The following is a 24,861-nucleotide window of genomic DNA, read 5'->3' as shown; positions in this document are numbered from 1 at the left end:
TGAAGTTTGATTTTTTTTGGCTGAAGGATTCTTGAGTTACAGATTTTTCAATTAATTCTGAATTATTTTGAATTTATCCAGAAGGGTTCATTTGCATATAGCAGCCATGTTGTATGGAAAACTTGAAATGTTTTTGATAATTATTGACCAGGACACTCTTCTGAATTTTTTGACACCAAATGAATGAGGATTGGGCAAAGATTGGAGGACTAGTACACAAAAGTACGTTTCACACATTTTGCAGTATTGCGAAAAATCGAAGTGGGCGGAGCTAAATAATCAAAATAGCCAAAAGGTTTATTTGGACCCATAGAACCAGGAAAAAAATATGGCTTGTCTGGCAAAAATCTAGTTTAGGAGATATAGACCCAAACGCGTTGACCTGCGCTGTAGCGCCCCCTTGTGGTCGACTGGGCTGATTCCTTGCGCCTGAGTAGCGGGAGGGACTACTACCTATTGACCAAGTTTGGTGTCTCTAGGACTTACGGTTTGGGCTGTGCGTTCCGTTTCAGGGCAGAAAAATAATAATAATAATAATAATAATAATAATAAGAAAAATCCGCACAATTCCAATAGGGTTCTACGCACTTCGTGCTTGAACCCTAATAATAAATATAGCCGCGAGCGGCAATGAGCGGGTTCAAGCACGCAACGGCAGTATGGGCCCTTATGCAGGTTTAGCCCATTAGGCCTAAAAAGGCCTCAAGCTTCTGGTTTAGGCCATTAGGCCTAAAAAGGCCTCAAGGTTTTGGTTTCGCCCATTAGGCCTAAAAAGGCTTCAAGCTTTTATTATATTAGGCCTAGAAAAGCCTCAAGCCTTTGTATAGTAAGTCTTTGTATAGTGAAATCTTTGAATGAATAATCCAAAATAAAAGACAAGCAGTGCAATTTTTGACATAACATGTAATTAGAAAGTTGTTCATCTTAGTGGACTGAGTCACATGGCACCATTTGTTTATATGTGGGCCTTGTAATAACATTGTAATAGCATTTTTATTGATTTTTCAGTGTTTTTGAGTGCTGAAGGACCCCCAAAGGCCAATCTGGACCAAACTTGGTGTGCTCCATTAGAATCTCAATTTGTATAAATACTCAAAGTTTGAACATGATCTGATCAATGACTGATGAGTTATAGCTAACCAAGCTAACAATGCCACATATGCAGGAATTTGGTGATTAATCCACATGACCCTGAGTAGAAAAGTCAAAATGTTTTTGATAATTATTTACCTAGAGATGCCACAGAATTATTCTAGACAAACTTTGACAAAATTGGATCAAAATCCAGAGACTAGTTCGAAAAGTAGGGTTTTGAAACATTTATCTATTACAAAAAAACGATACAGATTTTTAACGAACATGTATTGGCAAAATTGTTTGTCACATGGTAGTACAATAGGCTGTAGGCGAAAATTGTAATAATATTGTAATAACATGTAATAATATGAAATTTTTTGAAATAGCGCCCCCCAGTGGTCAAATCTTTTGAAACTCGACTGGTTGTTAGAAACTGGCTATATATAGACACCAGTCAAGTTTCGTCATGATTGGTCAATGTTAAGCCTGTCAAATGGCCTGCTGAATGCTTATTGGCCGATGGCGACCACAAATTTCAATGTATCCAAATGTCCTTATAGTCGCACTTGTAATCTGGCCCAATGATGCTGCGTGCCAAGTTTGAGCTTGATAGGTTGTACGGCTGCAGAGAAAATGCCCTGTTTTTGTTGCTCCGCCCCCTAATTACTTATGGGCACAAAAATCGAATGGCTACCTCAGAATGGGCTAGTGACATGGCCTGTGAAGTTTGAAATTTTTTGACTGAAGGATTCTTGAGTTACAGATTTTTCAATTAATTCTGAATTATTTTGAATTTATCCAGAAGGGTTCATTTGCATATGGCAGCCATGCTGTATGGAAAACTTAAAATGTTTTTGATAATTATTGACCTTGAGGCTCTTCTGAATTTTTTGACACTAAATGGATGAGGATCGGGCAAAAATTGTAGGACTAGTTCGCAAAAGTAGGTTTCGCTTATTTTGCAGTATTGCGAAAAATCTAAGTGGGCGGAGCTAAATAATCAAAATAGCCAAAAGGTTTATTTGGACCCATAGAACCAGGAAAAAAATATGGCTTGTCTGGCAAAAATCTGGTTTAGGAGATATAGACCCAAACGCGTTGGCCTGCGCTGTAGCGCCCCGTTGTGGTCGACTGGGCTGATTTCTTGCGCCTGAGTAGCGGGAGGGACTACTACCAGTAGACCAAGTTTGGTGTCTCTAGGACTTACGATTTGGGCTGTGCGTTCCGTTTCAGGGCGGAAAAAGAATAATAATAATAATAATAATAATAAGAAAAATCCGCACAATTCCAATAGGGTTCAATGCATTGCATGCTTGAACCCTAAATATAGCCGCAAGCGGCAATGAGCGGGTTCAAGCACACAACAACAGTACGGGCCCTCCTGCAGGTTTAGCCCATTAGGCCTAAAAAGGCCTCAAGCTTTTGGTTTCGCCCATTAGGCCTAAAAAGGCCTCAAGTCTTCTATTATATTAGGCCTAAACAAGCCTCAAGCCTTTGTATAGTAAGTCTTTGTATAGTGAAATCTTTGAATGAATAAGCCAAAATAAAAGACAAGCAGTGCAATTTTTGACATAGCATGTAATTAGAAAGTTGTTCATCTTAGTGGACTGAGTCACATGACACCAATTGTTTATATCTGGACCTTGTAATAACATTGTAATAGCAATTTAATTGATTTTTCAATGTTTTTGAGTGCTAAGGCACACCCAAAGGCCAATCTGGACCAAAATTGGTATACTCCATTAGAATCTCAATATGTATAAATCCTTAAAGTTTGGACATGATCTGACTAATGACTGGTGAGTTATAGCTAATCGAGCTAACAATGCCACGTATGCAGGAAATAATTGATTGATCCACATGACCCTGAGTAGAAAAGTGAAAATGTTTTTGATAATTATTTACGTAGAGAGGCCAAAGAATTGTTCTAGACCAAGTTTGAAAAGATTGGATCAAAATCCAGAGACTAGTTCGAAAAGTAGGGTTTTGAAACATTTATCTATTACAAAAAAACGATACAGATTTTTAATAAACATGTATTGGCAAAATTGTTTGTCACATGGTAGTACAATAGGCTGTAGGTGAAAATTGTAATAATATTGTAATAACATGTAATAATATGTAATTTTTTGAAATAGCGCCCCCCAGTGGTCAAATCTTTTGAAACTCGACTGGTTGTTAGAAACTGGCTATATATAGACACCAGTCAAGTTTCGTCATGATTGGTCAATGGTAAGCCTGTCAAATGGCCTGCTGAATGCTTATTGGCCGATGGCGACCACAAATTTCAATGTATCCAAACGTCCTTCAATGCACACTTGTAGACTGGCGAGAGGATGCTGGATGCCAAGTTTCAGCTTGATCGGATGTTCAGAGGCAGAGAAAATGCCCTGTTTTTGTTGCTCCGCCCCCTAATTACTTATGCAAACAAAATTCGAATGGCTACCTCAGAATGGGCTACTGACATGGCCTGTGAAGTTTGAAATTTTTTGGCTGAAGGATTCTTGAGTTACAGATTTTTCAATTAATTCTGAATTATTTTGAATTTATCCAGAAGGGTTCATTTGCATATAGCAGCCATGTTGTATGGAAAACTTGAAATGTTTTTGATAATTATTGACCAGGACACTCTTCTGAATTTTTTGACACCAAACACATGAGGATTGGGCAAAGATTGGAGGACTAGTACACAAAAGTAGGTTTCGCACATTTTGCAGTATTGCGAAAAATCTAAGTGGGCGGAGCTAAATAATCAAAATAGCCAAAAGGTTTATTTGGACCCATAGAATCAGGAAAAAAAATATGGCTTGTCTGTCAAAAATCAGGTTTAGGAGATATAGACCCAAACGCGTTGACCTGCGCTGTAGCGCCCCCTTGTGGCCGACTGGGCTGATTCCTTGCGCCTGAGTAGCGGGAGGGACTACTACCTATTGACCAAGTTTGGTGTCTCTAGGACTTACGGTTTGGGCTGTGCGTTCCGTTTCAGGGCGGAAAAAGAATAATAATAAGAAGAAGAAGAAAAATCCGCACAATTCCAATAGGGTTCAATGCATTGCATGCTTGAACCCTAAATATAGCCGCAAGCGGCAATGAGCGGGTCCAAGCACACAACAGCCCAAGTAGCCCTATATGGCAACTATGTGCAAAAGTTGTTAATAGAAAGGAAACAAGCAAGGCAAGTCAGAGTTTAGAAAAAGTTCACAGTTTGTCAAGGTTGTCCATGAGAATGAGAGAATGAGGCTTAACATTGGTCAGTTTGAGCTGTTTAAGTTAATCTCCAGTCCAGAAGGATTTGTTAGCTCGTTGAGGCCATATTATATAAGAATATCCAAATGTTTTTGATAATTATTGCAGAATGCTCTCTTCTGAATAATGTGACAGTAATTGTATGAGGATCAGTGAAAAATTCAGAGACTAGTTCGCAAGAGTAGGGTTTGCACATTATGCAAATTAGCTAAACATATGAATAAGCAATGAAAGTTCTTTATGGTCTGACATGTTAAGAATGTCCCAAAGAATAAGACAGAATTTAATGTGTAGGCCACTTTGATCTTAATTTATAGCAAAAAACGTGTTGAAAACTTAAACCATTTGGAATTGCGCCCCCCTATGGACAACTGGAAGAATTTTTTTTTCATGTTGTGGGGTGCATGGTGATCTTTACATTCTCTTACAAATGTGTATTAAGGATTGTGAGAATCAGAAAAAGCATTTATGAGTTCCAGTCCTTTAAGTAAATTATGTTCTACATCAGAAGAGTTTGTTGAATTATGGCGGCCAAATTGTTCACAAATGTCAAAGTTTTTTTGATAATTATTAAGGGGCATTGTCTTCTGAATCGTTTGGTACCAACCTGATGAAAATTGGCCAAAAATCCAGAGACTAGTTCGCAAGAATAGGTTTTTCAAATTATGCAAATTAGCTCAAAAACTAAGTGGGCGGAGCTAAAAGTGACCCAGGGTACACTTGTTCAGCAGGTCCCAAGGAATCAGGAGAAAAAAGAATTTTGTCTCTATGTCACTCTGTTCAAAGGTTACAGGCAATAATGTGTTCAAAATATGGGTAAAAGTTTGTATATATGCTGTAGCGCCACCCATTGGCCAACTGGGGTGATTGTTGTTATAGGAGGTCAGAGTCTCCTCATGAACATAAACTCTAAGTTTGGTGGACCTGGGACTTATGGTTTGGGCTCTACGGAGAAATTTGTGATTATACTCGAGCGATTATAATCACCAATATAGCCGCGAGCGGCAATGAGCGGGTTCAAGCACGCAACAGCAGTACGGGCCCTTCTGCAGGTTTAGCCCATTAGGCCTAAAAAGGCCTCAAGCTTCTGGTTTAGGCCTTTAGGCCTAAAAAGGCCTCAAGCTTTTGGTTTCGCCCATTAGGCCTAAAAAGGCCTTAAGCCTTCTATTATATTAGGCCTAAACAGGCCTCAAGCCTTTGTATAGTAAGTCTTTGTATAGTGAAATCTTTGAATGAATAATCCAAAATAAAAGACAAGCAGTGCAATTTTTGACATAACATGTAATTAGAAAGTTGTTCATCTTAGTGGACTGAGTCACATGGCACCATTTGTTTATATGTGGGCCTTGTAATAACATTGTAATAGCATTTTTATTGATTTTTCAGTGTTTTTGAGTGCTGAAGCACCCCCAAAGGCCAATCTGGACCAAACTTGGTGTGCTCCATTAGAATCTCAATTTGTATAAATACTCAAAGTTTGAACATGATCTGATCAATGACTGATGAGTTATAGCTAACCAAGCTAACAATGCCACATATGCAGGAATTTGGTGATTAATCCACATGACCCTGAGTAGAAAAGTCCAAATGTTTTTGATAATTATTTACATAGAGATGCCACAGAATTGTTCTAGACAAACTTTGACAAAATTGGATCAAAATCCAGAGACTAGTTCGAAAAGTAGGGTTTTGAAACATTTATCTATTACAAAAAAACGATACAGATTTTTAATGAACATGTATAGGCAAAATTGTTTGTCACATGGTAGTACAATAGACTGTAGGCGAAAATTGTAATAATATTGTAATAACATGTAATAATATGTAATTTTTTGAAATAGCGCCCCCCAGTGGTCAAATCTTTTGAAACTCGACTGGTTGTTAGAAAGTGGCTACATATAGACACCAGTCAAGTTTCGTCATGATTGGTCAATGGTAAGCCTGTCAAATGGCCTGCTGAATGCTTATTGGCCGATGGCGACCACAAATTTCAATGTATCCAAATGTCCTTATAGTCGCACTTGTAATCTGGCCCAATGATGCTGCGTGCAAAGTTTCAGCTTGATACATTGTACGGCTGCAGAGAAAATGCCCTGTATTTGATGCTCCGCCCCCTAATTACTTATGCGCACAAAAATCGAATGGCTACCTCAGAATGGGCTAGTGACATGGCCTGTGAAGTTTGAAATTTTTTGGCTGAAGGATTCTTGAGTTAGAGATTTTTCAATTAATTCTGAATTATTTTGAATTTATCCAGAAGGGTTCATTTGCATATGGCAGCCATGTTGTATGGAAAACTTAAAATGTTTTTGATAATTATTGACCTTGAGGCTCTTCTGAATTTTTTGACACCAAATGGATGAGGATCGGGCAAAAATTGGAGGACTAGTTCGCAAAAGTAGGTTTCGCACATTTTGCAGTATTGCGAAAAATCTAAGTGGGCGGAGCTAAATAATCAAAATAGCCAAAAGGTTTATTTGGACCCATAGAATCAGGAAAAAAATATGGCTTGTCTGGCAAAAATCTGGTTTAGGAGATATAGACCCAAACGCGTTGGCCTGCGCTGTAGCGCCCCCTTGTGGTCGACTGGGCTGATTCCTTGCGCCTGAGTAGCAGGAGCGACTACTACCTATTGACCAAGTTTGGTGTCTCTAGGACTTACGGTTTGGGCTGTGCGTTCCGTTTCAGGGCAGAAAAATAATAATAATAATAATAAGAAAAATCTTGACAATTTCAATAGGGTTCAATGCATTGCATGCTTGAACCCTAAATATAGCCGCAAGCGGCAATGAGCGGATTCAAGCACGCAACAGCAGTACGGGCTCTTCTGCAGGTTTAGCCCATTAGGCCTAAAAAGGCCTCAAGCTTCTGGTTTAGGCCATTAGGCCTAAAAAGGCCTCAAGCTGTTGGTTTCGCCCATTAGGCCTAATAAGGCCTAATGCAGTTTGGGACTTTGAGGCAGAGAGGCTGAAAAAAGGTCTGAGTTCCTCAACAGGCCTTCATTTGTCATGAATTAGGAGCAGGGGGCTTTAAACCTAATGTGTGTTTATATTTCAAGTTACTGATCTACAAAGGTTTGAAGAAATATTTGAGTAATGGTAAAAATTTCTGTCTTTGTTGTGTTTGCAAAGTATTTAGTTTCTCCATGTTAAAGGCTTTGATAAGCAGGACATAAACAGACCCAATGGACCCATAAGGGCACTTTAAGCATAAAGGACCTCAGTGAAAGTGGGTCAAAATTGGTCCAAAGGTCTTCAAGTGTTATGAAAATTGATCAGGGACCTTTGTCAAAGATGTTCACCGAGTTTTGTTCAGATTGACCTTTTGACCTTGGTATTACAAGCTGTAGTCTTTAAATGAATAATTCAAAATACCAGAGAAGGAGTACAATTTATGACATAACATGTAATTACAAAGTCATTCAGACCAGTGAACTGAATCAAATGACACCTCTTATTTATCCTGAGACTTTGTAGTATTGTTGTAACAACATTTTTAAAGATTTTAGGTGTTTTTGAGTGCTAAAGCGCCCCCTATTGGCCAATCAGGATCAAATTTTGCAAGCTACATCAGAGTCTCAATTTATAAAAATACTTACAATTTTGAGATGATCGGACCAAGGACTGATGAGCTATAGCAATTAAAGCTAGCAATGCTATGGCTGCAATGATTTAGTGATGGAGAGAGACCACAATGAGCAAAAAATGGAAAATGTGCTGGATAATTATTTACCTACAGAGGCTACAGAGTATTTCTAGACCAGTTTTGAGAAGGTAGCTTCAAATTCCACGGACTAGTTCAAAGAGTGCTAATTTCAAACAATTCATGATTGGAAAAAAAAGTATGCACATTTTTAATAGACTTGTAATGACAAAAGTGTTTGGAGCACTGCACTGCATGAGGTCATCTAAGTTATTTGACCAAAAATAACAATCTGTACAAGATATACTTGATTTTCAGTTATAGCGCTCCCTAGTGGCCAAATGTTTTGAAACTTCGCAGGTTGTTAGAACGTGGTGAGATAGAGCTAGCTGTCAAGTATCATGAGGATTGGCCAATGTCAAGCCTGTCAAATGGCTGCTGAAAGCTTATTGGCCAATGGCGGCCATAAATTTCAATATATTGAAGTGTCCTTAAAGAATCACTTAAAGTCTTACTAGTAGATGGTACTTGCAAAGTTTCAACTTGATCGGATGTACAGATGCTGAGAAACAGCTATTAAGGCACATTAAGCATTTACAGCGCCCCCTAATGACCAATGTGCACAAAAATGGATAGGCTACCTCACAGTCTCATTAGGAATAAGCCTCTCAAGTTTCAAATTTTTTGGGTGAAGGATTCTTGAGTTACAGATTTTTCAATTAAATAAGAATTATTTTGATTTTTCCAGAGGGATTAATTTGCATATGGCAGCCATTTTGAGTAAAGAATTAAAAATGTGCTGGATAATTATTGAGGTTCAGGCTCTTCTGAATTTTTTGACACCAAAAACATGAGGATTGGATGAAAACTGTAGGACTAGTTCGCAAAAGTAGGTTTCGCATATTATGCAAATTAGCTCAAAATCTAAGTGGGCAGAGCTTAATGGTCCAAATTACAAAGTTGTTTTCTTGGACCCAAGGAATCAGGAAAAAAATATGTCATGTCTGTCAAAAATCTGGGGAAGGAATTATGGAGCCAAACGCGTTGTGTTGCGCAATAGCGCCACCTTTAGGCCGATTGGGCTCATTTCGCGAACCTGAGTAGCGGGAGGGACTACTACCTATTGACCAAGTTTCATGTCTCTAGGACTTACGGTTTGGTCTGGGCGATTCGTTTTATCGGAGAAAAAGAATAATAAGAAGAATAATAATAATAAGAAGAAAAACTCTAACAAAAACAATAGGGTCCTACGCACTTGCGTGCTTGGACCCTAATAATAATAATAAGAAGAAAAACTCTAACAAAAACAATAGGGTCCTACGCACTTGCGTGCTTGGACCCTAATAAGAAAAATCCTCACAATTCCAATAGGGTTCAATGCATTGCATGCTTGAACCCTAATAATAATAATAATAAGAAAAATCCGCACAATTCCAACAGGGTTCAATGCATTGCATGCTTGAACCCTAATAATAATAAGAAAAATCCGCACAATTCCAATAGGGTTCTACGCACTTCGTGCTTGAACCCTAATAATAATAAGAAGAAAAAGGGCTGGTTGTTGGTACTGCACTCTGAAGACTGAATGGCTTTCTGTCGTAATGAAGGTGTCTTGATAAAGAAGGAGACACAGGAGAGGCTACAGAATAACACACATAACACATACATACATTTTAGACGAATAGAACAATATTAACATCATTAAACCACGACAACGTCCCTTTTTACGGGTGCGGAAACACTGCGCAGCTCTGCAAAACGCGCCTCTAAAGCTCCCTCCCAAAACCAGAGCCAGTGGCAGCTGCCACAGTATTATAAGAACAATCTGCACACAGGACAACTCACAGCTTTAATTCTCAAGTCTGGAGCTTACATCTGACAATGTGACATATGATACGTCTGTGAAACTGTAAATCAAAACTATTTCTTGATTTTCCACAATAACAGAACCAAAAAACAACTGAGCCATTTTTGTTTTTCAAAACTGGATTTGAGGTGAAAATCGAATGACCAAAAAAATACATAAACCCTTTTCCCTGAGACATAAACGCGCCTTGCAAACATGCTCTCAAAATACTCGAGAAAGCGGAAGTCTCTCTCTGAGCGAGTGACTCTCTCCTTCCGAAATAAACAGCAGCTGCCAACCGGTCAGACGCTGCAGGCACGTCGGTGACTTTTAAAAACGGTGCAACAAACAACCTGCCTGCCTGACTGGCTGCGCTCCATCCAAATGGACCAACTTCACACTAAAAACCCCGCATCACAAATCCAGTTTTCCCCTCCAATGCTCCGATACAGGATGTTGGCTAGGCTGACACTGACAAGCTGATATGGCTCTAGCAATAGCCGCTAAAGGAAACCTAGCTAGCTTCAGCTTACACTGCCACAAACAACACGCATCGCCTGCCTGTCTGCGCTTCATTCAAACGGTCTGACTTCACACTACAAACCCGCCTGAGCCTTAAAAACCCAGTTTACCTTCACTGATTCAGTACAGTGCGGTAGCTATGCTAACACTGACAAACTAATTTGGCGCTAGCATTAGCCGTTAACGGAAACGTAGCTTCAGCTTACACTGCCACAAACAACACGCAATGCCTGTCTGTCTGTCTGTGATCCATTCAAACGGTCCGACTTCACACTACAAACCCACCTGAACCCCACAAACCCAGTTTACCTACACTGATTCAGTACAGTGCGGTAGCTATGCTAGCTAACACTGCGGGGCTAATTTGGCGCTAGCATTAGCTGGTAACAGAAACCTAGCTTCAGGTTAGTCGATCTAAACTTATTAGCTCGACTAAACTTTAGTAAAGCACACATTTCTGTACAACCCAAATAAATTATAATTACTTAATACTTACCCAGTTTGTGTGTCAGTGTGTCTGTCTCCATCACGCTTGGTTCCAATCTTTAGTCTTGTCCGCGGTTTTTCAAATGGCGCCCCACCCTTCTCCTCCTCCTCACCCAATCACCTTCAACTATTGTGACTTTTGAATTTTGAGTGACCAATCAGTCAAAACATGCCACTCTGTCGTTCTGCAAAGCTGTCACCTGAAATTCGTATCCTGTAGTTGTGTGCGTGTCATGCAGCAGGAAAATACATTAGATACATTTATTAAAGGAGCAGTAGTATCAGTTTATTGGTATGACATATTTTAACCATATTTATGTTTGTATAAATATATTTAAGTTTTTGAACAGCAGTATGTGTATAAAGTTGGTATGAGACATTTTGACAGACTGATTTTGTTTACCCATGAGATGTATTTAGAAGAGGGCTTTTATAGAAGAAGGTAAAAACACTCTTAACTTCCAGTATAAGTTGAGGTCTGAAGTTCCATGTGTTCTGTTTTTGCAGGTTTTGGAATGTTTAACTTAAGGGGGCCCCTGGTCCAAAGGCCCCATAGGGAGTAGGCCTCTCACTCTCTCCCTTCTTCTCTTCCAAATAGATGAGATCATTTTAAAAAGGACCACATGTTCTGTCTCCTTTTTCAACAGCAAGTACCCTATATAAGCAGTTGGAATATTCTGTTCTGGAGGGGACACTTTAGAATTGGCACAGATCCTCTCTCAGGTACTTTATAGTGCTTGATATGATACTGCTTTCCTTTGTAATAAACATCTTTTACAAGTAAGGTGGTGTCAGCGGAGTCTCCTTCATCATCTTCACATCATCGCTACTTAATAAACAACACCCAACACCACAACTGACATCCCACAAAATACCAAGGTCTAAAGTTGTCTGTTTCCCACATTAGAAGGACTTTAGCACTGTGACGTTTAGCAGATGTTAGGTTTTGGTTCGTTAACACTGTGACTTCCCAGTTAAAAAAATTTATCTCATCTTTAGTTTTGTTTCGGCCCAGTTCTGGCTGGGTCCTCAGCCCAGATCTGGTCCATATACTGTGAAACAAGAAGAACTAATTGATGTGGCCCAGATGAGGCCAACACACTTACAAATTAATACAACTAACAGATGTAGCCCATACTGTAAACTATACTGTAAAGTGAGTAGAACTAATAAATGTGGCCCAGATCTGGCCAACATACTGTAAAGTGGGTAGAACTAAGGGTTCTGGTCCAGCTCTGGCCCATATACTGTAGTATATATAAAGGTGTGGGCCAGATTTGGCTACCCACTTTAGTATCGCAAATACTGGCATTTTTGCTTTTTTTTTGCTTTTGCTTTTATTTTTGCTTTTCCACCTAACTAATCTTAAAAATAAGTGTTGGTTAAAATGTTCCAATTAAAGATTTAAGGAGTCAGTAAAGTGGGGAACAAGCAGATGTTATTAACAGGTGGTTTAATAGTAGGGTTATATTTTGCTTTCTTAAAGTCATTGTTGTTTTTCACTGTAATTAAAAGCTTGTTTGTTTGCTTATGGCTGCATTTTGAATCCCCACCAGAGTAACATAACAGAAATTGTCAGTCTTTACAATGTGTTCATTGTTTGGTTTTGTTTGGCTAAAGATAATTTTGGTTTAGTTCATACTTGCATGAGGCTTAAAGGATAAAAGGACAAAACGCCTCCATGATACTGAATATTTTTGGACTGAATTATATTCACTTTTTGCTGTTTCTGCTGAATTTTGTGCTGCATTCTCAGAAAAGGGAGCCTCTGAGTAAGTTTGGAACTGTTTTCAGGACCCTCAGAAACAGGGGGCTTCCACAGTCTGGAAAATCAGAGCTCCTCTGCATGGGGCTGACAGCATGCTGTCACTGTGCACTTCACTGACTGAATTGGAGTCGTCTGCTGCACCTGAGTGCTGCGTCATTAATGTGGAAATAAGGACTGATGTGCTGTGACTGAGGTCACAGTGCATGTGAAGGACACTGGTTCTGGATCTGGAGGAGTGGAGCGGTCAGGGAGGCTGTTTCTTTCTCCTCTTGATTCCTCCACTGTGTTGTGTGGAGGGTGGAGCCAATGCTGTTGGAGTGTAAGCTGCAATTTGAGCAGAGCACAAAGATAGCCCATTGTGCCTAATGACGTCATGGTACCCTAACACCTCAGCCTGAATGAGTGAAACTCAGATGATGACCTTTTTAAAACAGGATTTTCAATAAGGGAGGATGAGACGATCAAATTTAGCTGTTTTGGTTTCACTCATGAAGTAATTGGAAAATTAATTTAAGTGAAAACCTCAAATCTAGTGGTGACTCAGAATGATTACTAGTTTATTTATGTGTTTAAAAGAAAAGAGGTAATTTATGCTGAGAAAGACCATGGTATTCCTCAAAGCCTGTATTTCTCAACTCTCATTGCTTTGATATGATGCTTTAGCTTTGCTCATAAACAGCCAGTTCTATTAAAAGTAAAAAGTACTCAATCAGAAACTGTTGCGAGGCAGATTGAGGCTATTTTCAGTTAGCCCTTTCTTGTACATCAAGAAATTTAAATGTTGGATAAATTAATTGGTAACACTTTATTTGAATGGTCCACTGTAAATTCATCATAAATGTTCAGCATATATTTAAGTAACATTCAACTGAATAGTCATTAAGTGCCACTGAACTTGAAGTTGAATGTTACTTAGACGGTTCACTGTAGATACTTTGTAAATGCTCAGTCTGCCTTCCAATAACATTCAACTAAATATCCATTATATTCAACTGAACTTGAAGTTCAGTGTGAAAGTGTTTATTAAATCTATCCCTAACCCTAAACCTAACCATAACCTTAACCACAAGGCAAAACCTGCATCTACTCCTAACCCTATCCCTAACCATAATGTTGTAGATAATCAACTGAAGATCACCAGAAAGTTTGTTAATGATTTAAGTAGCTGTAGAGCATGTATAGGGGACCATCCAAATAAAGTGTGACCAACAAATTAATTTGTGTCACACAGCAATATCAATTATGTAGCTTAGTGATATTTGTTAACCGGTTTATTGATGGTATTTAACTATTATGTAATGTTAAGATTGACTTTGGTGAGGCCTACCCAAAAGATACTGATCTACTGAGTTTTCACTGCTTTGATAGCTCAAATGCCCAGACACAGAATCTAAAGCTGTTACCAGCTGCTGAAACTGTTTTCCTTTAGTGTTTGTCTGTCCTTAACAGCACAATAATGAGCCAGTGTGTCAGCTAACATCTCTGTCATATATATTTTATATATATGTTTGTCACATATATTTTATGTATGTATTTTATATATATGTTTTATAAAACATTGTTGGGATTTTTCTCCCTTGCTGTTTAGCTCATTTTTTGTAGAGTGCAAAAGTAGCGTTGGTGGTGTGCTGTGAGGAGCTCCTGGTCTGAAAAACCATGTGAGCCAGGAGGACAAAGCCTGGTGCCTGGGGAGGAGAGGACTTAGCACCAAGCCGAAGCGTCAGCACAAAGCATTAGATTCCCAAGCCTAGTCTAATAATTAAACACCTGTCTCATGTCTCATGTTTTAAGAAATTCTTGTTCTGCTGTGAACCCTGCCTATGAGGACAAGATGCTGAAGATCTTTGAGAGACAGCTACTGATGGATCCATGGTGGACATAATGGAGAGCTGGGAGAGTCTCACATGGGGACTGGTGTGCAATAGGCCCCAGCATGTCTGAGAAGAAGAGACCCTTGTTGTCATATGTAGTATGGGGACATCTGTCATCACTTCCACGTCTCTTAGATGTCATGCAGATGGCCATGAAACTGATGAGGGGGAGTGACTGGTGATTCCCTCCACTCACATATCCTTAATCTTTTATGCAAATACATATATCTTAATTATCTTAATAATCAGAATCATTTTGATAATTTTAATATTCATTAATAGTCAGTACTCCTGCATTGTAGTGTGATGACCATCTGCTGGACCTTGGTTGTTTTGTGTTTTTCAGGAGCTGCGATGTTCAGGATGCGTATGGAATTGTCCATGTCGCAAGGGAGGAGGTAAAAGGAGCCGTAGTTAGGCGAGACATATGTGACAAGGACACAAGGGACCCTTCAAGGTGATCCTGTCCACTCCAACAGCAGTGAAAGTGAAAGGCAGAAAGGTGTGGTACCACCTGAACCACTGTTCCAGGGCTCCAGAGCCAGGACAACCCCTGAGAGCAGTGCAGGACGACGTGAGAGTTGCAGCAGCAGAGGATGTACCTTCACAGGTGTCAGACCCAGATCAATCATCCACAACTTCACAGATCCTGAGCATCAACCTGGAGCAGAGGGAGATTCCTCCAGTAGCAGGCCTATCACAACAGTATGGAAGAGACACAAAATAGGCAGAGCATGGAGATGACGGAGAAGCGGTTGCCGGTGTCCAGGAGTCTTATTTTAGGTCTTATTTTCAGGTAATGTATACAGTGATTAAGTCATGATTACATTTATGCTGGATGGTTTAGTTAAGATTTATTTTGATTATTTTGTTCTATGACGTACTTTGATTGATTTTTAATGATTTTTGCTGATTGTTTTATAGTTTATATTCAGGGTTATTTTCCACTGATTATTGTTGAGTTTATGATTTCATGTATGTGATGTTTTACAATAATAATGATTAGTTTGGCACCTTGGGAAAAAAATACATCAAAAGGATGGACAAAGATCATCATGTTAATTGGGTGGACATAGCACAGTACATGTTAAGTGGGTGCACATAGCACACTAGCACAGTAACCTCTCTAGTTAACCACTGTGCCTGCTCTCCGTGGCAAATAGTCACATACTATAGTCACAGGCAAAGGTTTTTACACCTAGTCAACCTTGTGGTCATCTAAAGTGTACTGACTGTGGTTTCTGTGCATTGTGCACAGTGTAAATGCCCAGGTACACCGTATGGACTTGTTCTTATTTTTCATAACATTATAATATTGAATCATGTCTTGACTTACTGTAGCCTCACATATCATGCTGAACCCAGGTGATGAATTCACTACCATGCCTATATAGGCAGGTAAGGCAGGAATTTTCGCTTATTGGTTGGAAGGAGCAGGGTTTTTTGCCTGCCTCTGGGGTAAGACCTGATGTGAAGGCCTCTTGTTAATTTGTTGCTGGGTGCTTGGAACCTAATGAAAGTTAGCCTGTTACACTTATAGCAAGGATTGTTGAGTTATTAATTAATATTGGAGAGGTTCTTCCGACTACACCCATCATACTATTTGTGATAACTCTTTTTAAATTGATTCTGCTTTTTGCCTTTGGTGTGATTTATTATTAATTATAATGGTATGATTGTCTTTCAGTCACGAAGGGGTCATTAATTTTGTAGTGACTTTCAAGTCACAAAGGGGGGAATTGTGAAGGAGAATTTTAATATAGTATAGTAGACTTTTTAAACAATGAATTAATCATAATTAATAAATTATTTCAATAATAATTAAACATGAGAGTGTGCCAGTGTGTGACCATGAGAATGTTGCATGTGGTGAGTGATGTGTGCCAAGTAAGTTTTTCCCAGGGAAGGCACACAGTTGGGATGACACCTGCTTATTCTTTATCAATATTAATGACACCTGCTTATTCTTTATCAGTATTAAAGACATTTGCTTATTCCTTATCAGTGTCCCTAAGGGGGAGAACACACATACATAGAGAGACTAAGGTGTAAGGTCAAGGCCTGATAGTGACCTTGGCCTGCAGCTATTTAAAAAAATTTTTACTTTTGGGTTTGGAAACATTGGTGGGAATTTTCTCAAAGGTACTGGTGGCAAATCAGAAAAGTTCTGACATAATTGGGAGGGGTAAGGGGAAGCCAGGTGCAAGACCCCCTTGCCCAGAAGAAATATAAAAAGTGTTTTTTATGACTTTTTGCAAGCTGGCCCAGTTGTGGCCCTGGGCAACTCAGGTTAACAACACCTTCATTTGTGAAGCCTTAATCTTTAGTAAAAGATTGTACCTTTCTCTGCCATTCTTGGTGTTTAACTGTTTTCTGTTATGTATTAGCCGAAGTTCATTTTTTAATTAGAAGCATGCCATTTTAGCCACAACACCTTACAGTGAAGAGGCTACTGATTTTTTTAATGTTTAAAACATTACTTAAAACTGGAGTTTATTGACTTGCTGCAGTCAGTTGGAATGATAGAACAGTCTTTAATGTCTTTTGTTTTACAAGTTTGAGCCTGAAGCTATTGTTTTATGAGTATAGAATATTAATCATAAATCAACACAACACTAAAATTAAATTCTGCTGCTGTAGTAAGTTACAATTACAGGAAGGTCTTAGTTGATTGGCTTTCAGCTGGCCCTACGGTATAGACGCAATTGAGAATTTGACGCTAAGAACAAGACTTGTACATAAGGAAGCGCACTTTGACGACGGTTCCTTACTTTTGTACGCGATCCGCGCCTATAGCAGAGTTGAACCAGAGGGGCGCTGCAGAGGCGGAACTGACCACGATAAAAATGATATTTTTACAGTTTGGAAAGATATGTTCACATTTCAAATAAGGCTGATATATTTTATTATTACAGAGCAGTTCATTACAGCTAATAATAAAAAGGTCATAGGGTGAAGTTACTGTTTAAGTAATGGAGGGCAAGAAACAAGAACACTTAAATGGCATAAATTAGGTTTCATCTTATTTTACTCATATCTGAAGTAGTGGGAAAGCCTATTGTGAAATGTGTATAAAGATTTTATTTTTACACTTTTTTTTTTTTTTAACATTATTTTACATTTATGTTTTAATGACCCGATAAGCTCCATCTGGAGCTCTAATGCCTCCGCGACCCACCAGGGGGCAGCAGCACACTTTGGGAAACACCGGTGAAGATATTTTTAGACCTACAGCTTTTAAATGGCGTTGACACGCAAAATCCTGCCGCTTTTACAAGTCAATGTATTTCGCCTGACTTGGACAAGGCATGTGCTACTGATCGTTATTTTTATTATTATTATTATTAGTAGTAGTATTATTATTATTGCTACGTAGAAGTGCATTCTTGTGTTCGACCAATAATTTCTAAGTATGCCGCTTGTTTGACAGTAGTAAACCGAGAGGGGGGTAGGCACTTCTAGCAAGTAGTCCTTCTTCCTTTGTTACGTCTGAGAAGCCATTTTGGAATTCTACTCATAACGGTTTGGAAATACACTGTCAGCGTACAAACCTTTAACCGAAAGTGGGGAATATTTTATTTTATTGTTTGTTTGATTTTTAATTTTGTCGGAATGTGGCGAGTAATCTGTAAATCTGTAAAGACTGAGTGCTAAGGAACCCAAACACATGAACAGACGGGCAAGTGGACGCTTTTCCTTTTTGTTGTCTCGAGAATACATCCTTTCGTGAAGGCTTAATAACTGATTATTGATGTGTCTCGGATATTATATTGACACAGACAGTCAGGCTCCATTCTGCAGAGCAGTGTTGAAAACGGAACATTGGGCCTGCTTTGTAGCATGACATGTAGAATATATTTCGCCTGTAACTTAATTCTTTAGACGTCATACTGTCAGAACATGTAAATGTGAGCTTCGAGGAGTGACGAGAGCAGAGAGTACTGCATCAAACAGAAATTTAGAGGTTTTGCTCTATATACTGTCTTGGTATAATCTAACCTAATTTCTGTAGTCAGATGTTCGTCTCAGCATGAGACTGTGGGCTAATTTGCATGAGTGAACGAAGGACAGACCTTGGAAACTTGCAGTTATTACAGTTTGTGCCATTCTTAAAATTTTCTCATGTAAAAGTACAATTTTTCTTGTGTCAAAAAAGACCATAACATTTAGTTGCATATGGCCATCATTATAAAGTTGGGTTGTGGTGATGGGTTGTAATATAACAATGCTCAAGGCAGTACTACTATACAATATATGAAAAATACAGTAATCTTAGATGATATGGGATTTCTTCGTAATAAATATATTTGAAAAGGCAAAACACTTAAAAGGCTTATGCAATGTTACTGCAACATACTAAAGTGTTCACTGAACCCCCCCCCCCCAAGTTAGTTATGTGCCTGTGCCCTCACTGTTGTACCTGGAAGACGGAAAGTAACTCCAGATTATACCCAACTTGTAATCCTTGAACACTGTGCAAACTAAATAATCAAAATTATCACATACCTCACCTCAGACTCTTCTGTGTTTTAAGTAATCTCAAGTAATGTCTTGTTTATATTTTCTTGGTAAGTCGTACATAATATTACCTATAAAAAGTACACTAAAGTATGTGGACACTTGACTGTCACGCTCATATGAGGTTGACATCCCGTTCGAAAACCATGGCCATAATATGTTTACAAGTTATAAGTTTACATAATAAGTTTACTAACCTTCCTCGCTCCCCTTTTGTGGCTATAAGATCCTCAACTCTTCTGGAGAGGCCGTCCACAAGATTTTGGAGCATGTCTATGGGAATTTGTACCTGTTCAGTCAAAAACAAGCAAACAAACAAAAAATTGTCTGGTCACACACTGATGCTGAACAAGAAGGCCTGTCTCCCATTCAGTGTTGCATTTCATCCTAAAGGTGTTTATTGGGTTTGAGGTCAGAGCTATGTGCATGCCCTGGACTTTCACACCAAACTTGTCAAACCATGTCTTTATGAACCTTGCCTTATGCGCAGGGGCACAGTCATGCAAGAACAGGAAAGAGCACTCTGCATTCCAGTAGGTAGTGTTCTCCTGGCATCCACCAAACCCAGATTCATCCATCACACTGCCAGATGGTGAAGCATGATTCATCATTCCAGAATCCAGACAACACATTTCCACTGCTCTGGAGTCCAGTGACAGCGTGCTTTACGCTCCTCCAGACACTTGGCATTGTGCTTAGTGATCTTAGGCTTGTGTGCAGCTGCCTGGCCATGGAAACGCATTTAGATACACAGTTTTTGTGCTGTTGTTTCTTCCATAGGCAGTCTGGAACTCTGTAGTGACGCAACAGTATTGCTGATTTTAATGTTCCATGTTCAACACTTGGTTGTTCCGCTCTGTGTCTATCTCTGTCTCTTTGTGGCTGAACTGTTGTTGCTCATAGATGCTTCTGTTTCACATTAACGGCACTTACAGTTGACAGGGGCAGACCAAGCAGGGCACTGAGTTCTTCAGTGTGACTGCGTGATGTCCAGTCTTTTTCACAAAGGGCCAGTGTGGAGGAAGTTTTTGATTCCAAACAAGCAAGCACACCTGTTCACTTGTTTTCGCTGTTTTGTGTATGCAAAAACCTAAGGCTGCTGCTGTTACTGTTTTAACCATGTGATGTACGTGACCATTTTTTATAGATAACAAGATGTTATACAAAGAACCAGAAAAGAAACTCTGGACAAAAACCTGTTTTGAGTAGTGTTAAGCTAAATTCTTGTATATTTTCTATTGTTTGCAAACCAAAGTGTAGAAAGAGACATACCCTTCAGTCAGTTAAACAGTTTTGTACACTAGCCTAAGAAAGAGAGGAAGCACTACATTAGGCTATTTTCCTTAACCACTTCTTATAAAACCTATTTGTTTTAGTGTGATTTCACACTACTCCCATTTACTGTTGTATTGGTCCTGGAGTACTACTGCACTCCATGCTAATTAGTCCATTTGTTGCACTTTTTCTAAGTTGTTGTCTCTAAGTTGTACTTGTTGACTTTTATTTTTATTAACATTATGTGATTCACTTCGTTTAGAATGACTGAGCAGCAAAACACTGTTGGATGTTTTTAAAGGACAACATATTACTGTATATTTTAATAGACAGTTATTGTTTATTAGGTGAATTTAACACATTGGCAAAAAAAATGTGGCTTAGGCAAAATTCATTGCCCATTTTTTAGTTGATTAAACAACAGGACTAAACGGCCCATGAATCTAGGGCACAGCACGTGTTCAGTCCGGCTCACTGGGGCAAGCTTTGAGCAGACTCATGTCTGAGCCAGTAAACCTATGTGTTTGTGTAAAGCCATTAGACTAAGCTACTTTTACTCCGTGTTCAACCATATTTGCTAGAAGCTAACACGAGCTTAGTGAGAAGGCCTAGGCCTCATACACAACCATGGTTCCTTCTGGCTCATTGAAGCCTCACTGATGCAAGTTTAGAGAATAAAGACAAATCCTGATGGATAAATGTGTTTTGTGTATGAAGCTGTTAGCTTAAGTTACTTTTAATTTACACCGATTAGGTATAACATTATGACCACTTCCTTGTTTCTACAGTTATTGTCCATTTTATCAGCTCCACTTACTGTATAGGTGCACTTTGTAGTTAATTACAAGTTAGTTACAATTACAGACTGTAGTCCATCTGTTTCTCTGCATACTTTGTTAGCCTCCTTTTACCCTGTTCTTCAGTGGTCAGGACCCCCATGGACCCTCACATAGCAGGTACTATTTGGGTGGTGGATCATTCTCAGCACTGCGGTAACACTGACATGGTGGTGGTGTGTTAGCGTGTGTTGGGTTGGTACGAGTGGATCAGACACAGCAGTGCTGCTGGAGTTTTTAAACACCTCAGTGTCATTGCTGGACTGAGAATAGTCCACCAAGCAAAAATATCCAGCCTGCAACATAGAGGTGATGTGCAGGGTAGTGGGGGAAGGGGTGAGGTTTAGAAACCAAACAGAAAGGCATTTATAAGTTGCATGATACTGCATATCAATTTTTCGCATTCTTAAACAGTGTTGAGTGGTGCTCCTATGCCAGTAATAATATAATATTATTAATGGTTATAATATAATGGTTATATAACCAGTATTTAAAATGTAGATTTTAATGTAGATTTAAAAAAGATTGCCTAATTTCTTTTTTTTTCTTTAGTTTCACATTAATACATTAAGTGCATATTATTCCAAAATGAAAATGAATAACTGGATCTCTCAGTTTTAACATATACTCTGTAAACTTAAAATATCTAAAATATAGTGAACTTTTCAGGTAAACAAATATAAAGAATGCAGTTTTAACTCATTGTCGTTATTACTAATAATTTATTACATATTATAATAAATATAATCATATAATCACATAATTTCCTAACATTTAATTTAAAGTCCAAATAGTATTTTGTAGGCGTGTGATAGGGGTGTAACAATACTCTCAGCTGGAGAGTTGATTCTTGATATTGCATTCACAATTCTGTATTTCCATTTTGTTTTGAACAAAATTTGAATGAAGAAAAATACCAACTATAATCATGTTGCGCATCTGAAGACAAGAGCTGGGCGGCAGGAGTACTGGAGTGAGTTGTTGATTTGTTTGCCGACATGAAATTACATTCAATGCCCATTTTTAAATGCAAGAAAATGATAAAAATTATTATGAAATTGACGTCACTGTTAACGAAAGTAACACCACTGTTATATAAACATTAGCATATTGAATATCCCTGAAAATAAACTTAAGAAGTTATGTTGTCCATCAGGGTAAAAAGGTCACTCAGATATAAATTCAGGGAAAGGTCATTGTTTAGCCTGCTTCCAATGGTGTCAATGAATATTCCAAATTTGGTTACATAATCAAATTGTTAAAAGAAACAGACATTTGATTGTGAAAATTAATATTCGATTGTGGAAAAAAAGCAGCACTACTTTGGCTGTCTGCCTCGCAAGTTCTCGTGTGGGCTTGGGCCGCTGCACTGAATGCGCTAAAAGACAGACAGGAGTCACACAATGTCACTTTCATTGATAAAAATGAAATATTTGTTGAGATGAAATGAGTGGAAAAAAAAACAAAACAAAAAAAAATGATAGAGAGTTCACAGTCCAACTTCGCAGAGAGAGTGATTTGGAGCAATCTAAAAAGCCCTGTACTTCTGAACTTCTGTATTCTTAAACAGCACTGGTCTGCCTAAGGGTGGCACTGTTGCAGATTGGTTCAGTTAGTCCTTTATAGCCTAGCAACTGTAATTATAGTGTATTGGTTTTTTTTTTATGGCTAATGCCATTTTTTTTTTCCATATGATTGGATGGTACTGTGTGTGTGATATTACTAACTAGCAAAATAGCTTGTGCACTGGTGAGACAGTCTACTGGCACTAATGAAGTTCAAGTCCTCATGCATGCAGAAAATGTAGAGAAGGCTGCAGGGTGATGGGTTAAATGTATTGATTCCAAAGAGCACTAATTATATACTGCACAGATTTGTTTGGCTCACATAAATAAAGTTCTTATATAGAACTATTTTCATTGCCTGCTGTGCCAGACCTGTAGCAAAAAAAGGCCCGCATAATTACAACCTCCTGAATTTATAAGTAACTAAAGGAAAAAAAGTCATTTTAGTATTGGTGTGTTCATAGTATAACCCTGACCCCTTTCTCCTTCGACTCGACTCTGAAGAATGCACCTAGTTGCCTAGATTAGGTTAACAGTGGTCTCCAAGGAAGACAGCGAATGAGAAGAGGGCTACTACTACATAGGTACTACAGTTTTAAATGTTGATACACTTTCAACCATTCATTTGTTTTTTTATTTTATTCTGTATTGAAATCATTACACACTTAATATTTTGAACCTTGAATAAAATAAAGGGCTTATGCTGGCATAATATAAAATCTGATTATTAAGATGGAACATGAAATGAGTTAAACCAAATCAGTTTCATACTGCAGAGAATGTGTTGTGACGATCTCCTCTTGTTTTAAGACTTTTGTCGTCAAACTGTTGGTGTTTTTTCTATCCATAATCTAAAAAAATACCAATCAAGGTAACTCTTAACTGTCCTGCTGTAGTGAGTGAATGGCTAGAATTCTAACTCCCATTCTAGTGAGTAAAAGATGCATAGCAGCACCTAGTGTATAAAAGTGGCAGTTGTCCAAGCTTCAAGCCTTTGCTGCTAATTTTGGATCGAGGAACAGAACAGCTTAATTTAATCAAAAATGCCTTTAACACGCATTATCAGTGTTGAAAAAAATATTATCACTTTTTGGCACCCAAGTCATTTTTTTTCAGGCAGTTGCTGAAATTTAACACAATTCTACACAATTCCACATTTATATGGAAATTCTGTTTTTTTTTTGTATGTGCATTCTGTAAAATCCTTCTTGATCTTATGAAACCCATGAAGCTGTATTCAAACAAACATCTGAAGGGACAGGCTGAAAAGTAGATTGTCTGTATGTTAATCAGTGTGTGCTGTGATTTGTCTCCACCATGGATAATTACAGTTTGGCCTAAGTACATCTTTCTTCATCTTGATCTTTGCAGTCTGGTTGAAGAATGACCATGGATTTCTCTCACCTGCATGCATATACTCCTCCTCAGTGTGCCCCAGATAATACAGGCTATACCTATTCCCTCAGGTGAGAATGTCTATATACAAGTTATACTGGTTAAAGTAATTCAGTTTCTTTATCTGTTTGTATTCTGTGTTATGATGCACTGATCCAACTTTTTCCTCTGATACAGATTCAAATACCTGAGCTCAGGATATAGAGTACTGATACAATACTTTTTATTTTTATTATATTTAAAATGTTTTACACCTTATGTAGTGTGCTGTTATAGGTGAAGGATTTGTTCCAAAACATGATGTATCCATTTAATAAGATCAACGATGATTGACAAGTAACCTGGTGATGATATTTGAAAGGCAGTAATCACTATGTTGGGAAACCGACAGATACAGGAGGATAATCTACCTTTAAACAGCTTGGGAAATATCAGCGTTTGACATAAGCAATGGCCCGATGACCCAGTGCCAGTAAAAAAGTATGTCAAGCAAGTTGATTTGTCAGGCGCTGGCCTGTTTGGGCCAGTGACACTCGGTGTGTCTCATTCAAAGGACCGTTGCTAGGTACGTGTCCTTTGTAGCTCCGTTATGGGTTCACCTGTAAGTTCGCTCTGCCTCCCTTACTGTTCAGCAGCTTCGCTAAGCTAACCCTTGATTCTCTGACAAGTTTTTTACTTACAGTAAGCATTTTTCCTTGGTAGTTCAACAACAATATTATAGGAAGCACATGAAAACGACTTAATAAATGTTTTGTTGGATGCTGCAAACATGCTTTTAAGACAGTGGTCATCATCATCACTTTTATTTATATAG

General features: G+C 38.5%; 1 protein-coding gene across 7 annotated transcripts in view; it reads left to right on the top strand.

Annotated features, from left to right (window-relative positions):
* The first annotated feature begins 17,676 nt into the window (after positions 1 to 17,676).
* LOC118820933 (SUN domain-containing protein 1-like) overlaps positions 17,677 to 24,861 on the top strand; it is a 79,161-nt gene continuing 71,976 nt past the window's right edge. The window contains exons 1-2 of one of the 7 annotated variants that reach the window (XM_036589276.1): positions 17,677 to 17,764; positions 24,024 to 24,118. In XM_036589276.1, coding sequence (XP_036445169.1) covers positions 24,036 to 24,118 — 83 coding nt within the window. In that variant the 5' untranslated portion in view covers positions 17,677 to 17,764; positions 24,024 to 24,035. Of the gene's footprint in view, positions 17,765 to 17,877; positions 18,138 to 21,769; positions 23,237 to 24,023; positions 24,119 to 24,861 lie in introns of those variants that run through there. The other 6 variants (XM_036589275.1, XM_036589280.1, XM_036589282.1 and 3 more) reach the window with 6 other exon arrangements.

This window comes from Colossoma macropomum, unplaced genomic scaffold (genome assembly GCF_904425465.1).
Source record: "Colossoma macropomum unplaced genomic scaffold, Colossoma_macropomum, whole genome shotgun sequence".
NCBI lineage: Eukaryota > Metazoa > Chordata > Actinopteri > Characiformes > Serrasalmidae > Colossoma > Colossoma macropomum.
Note: the sequence above shows the minus strand (reverse complement) of the source record. Positions and strands in the feature narration are given on the sequence as shown.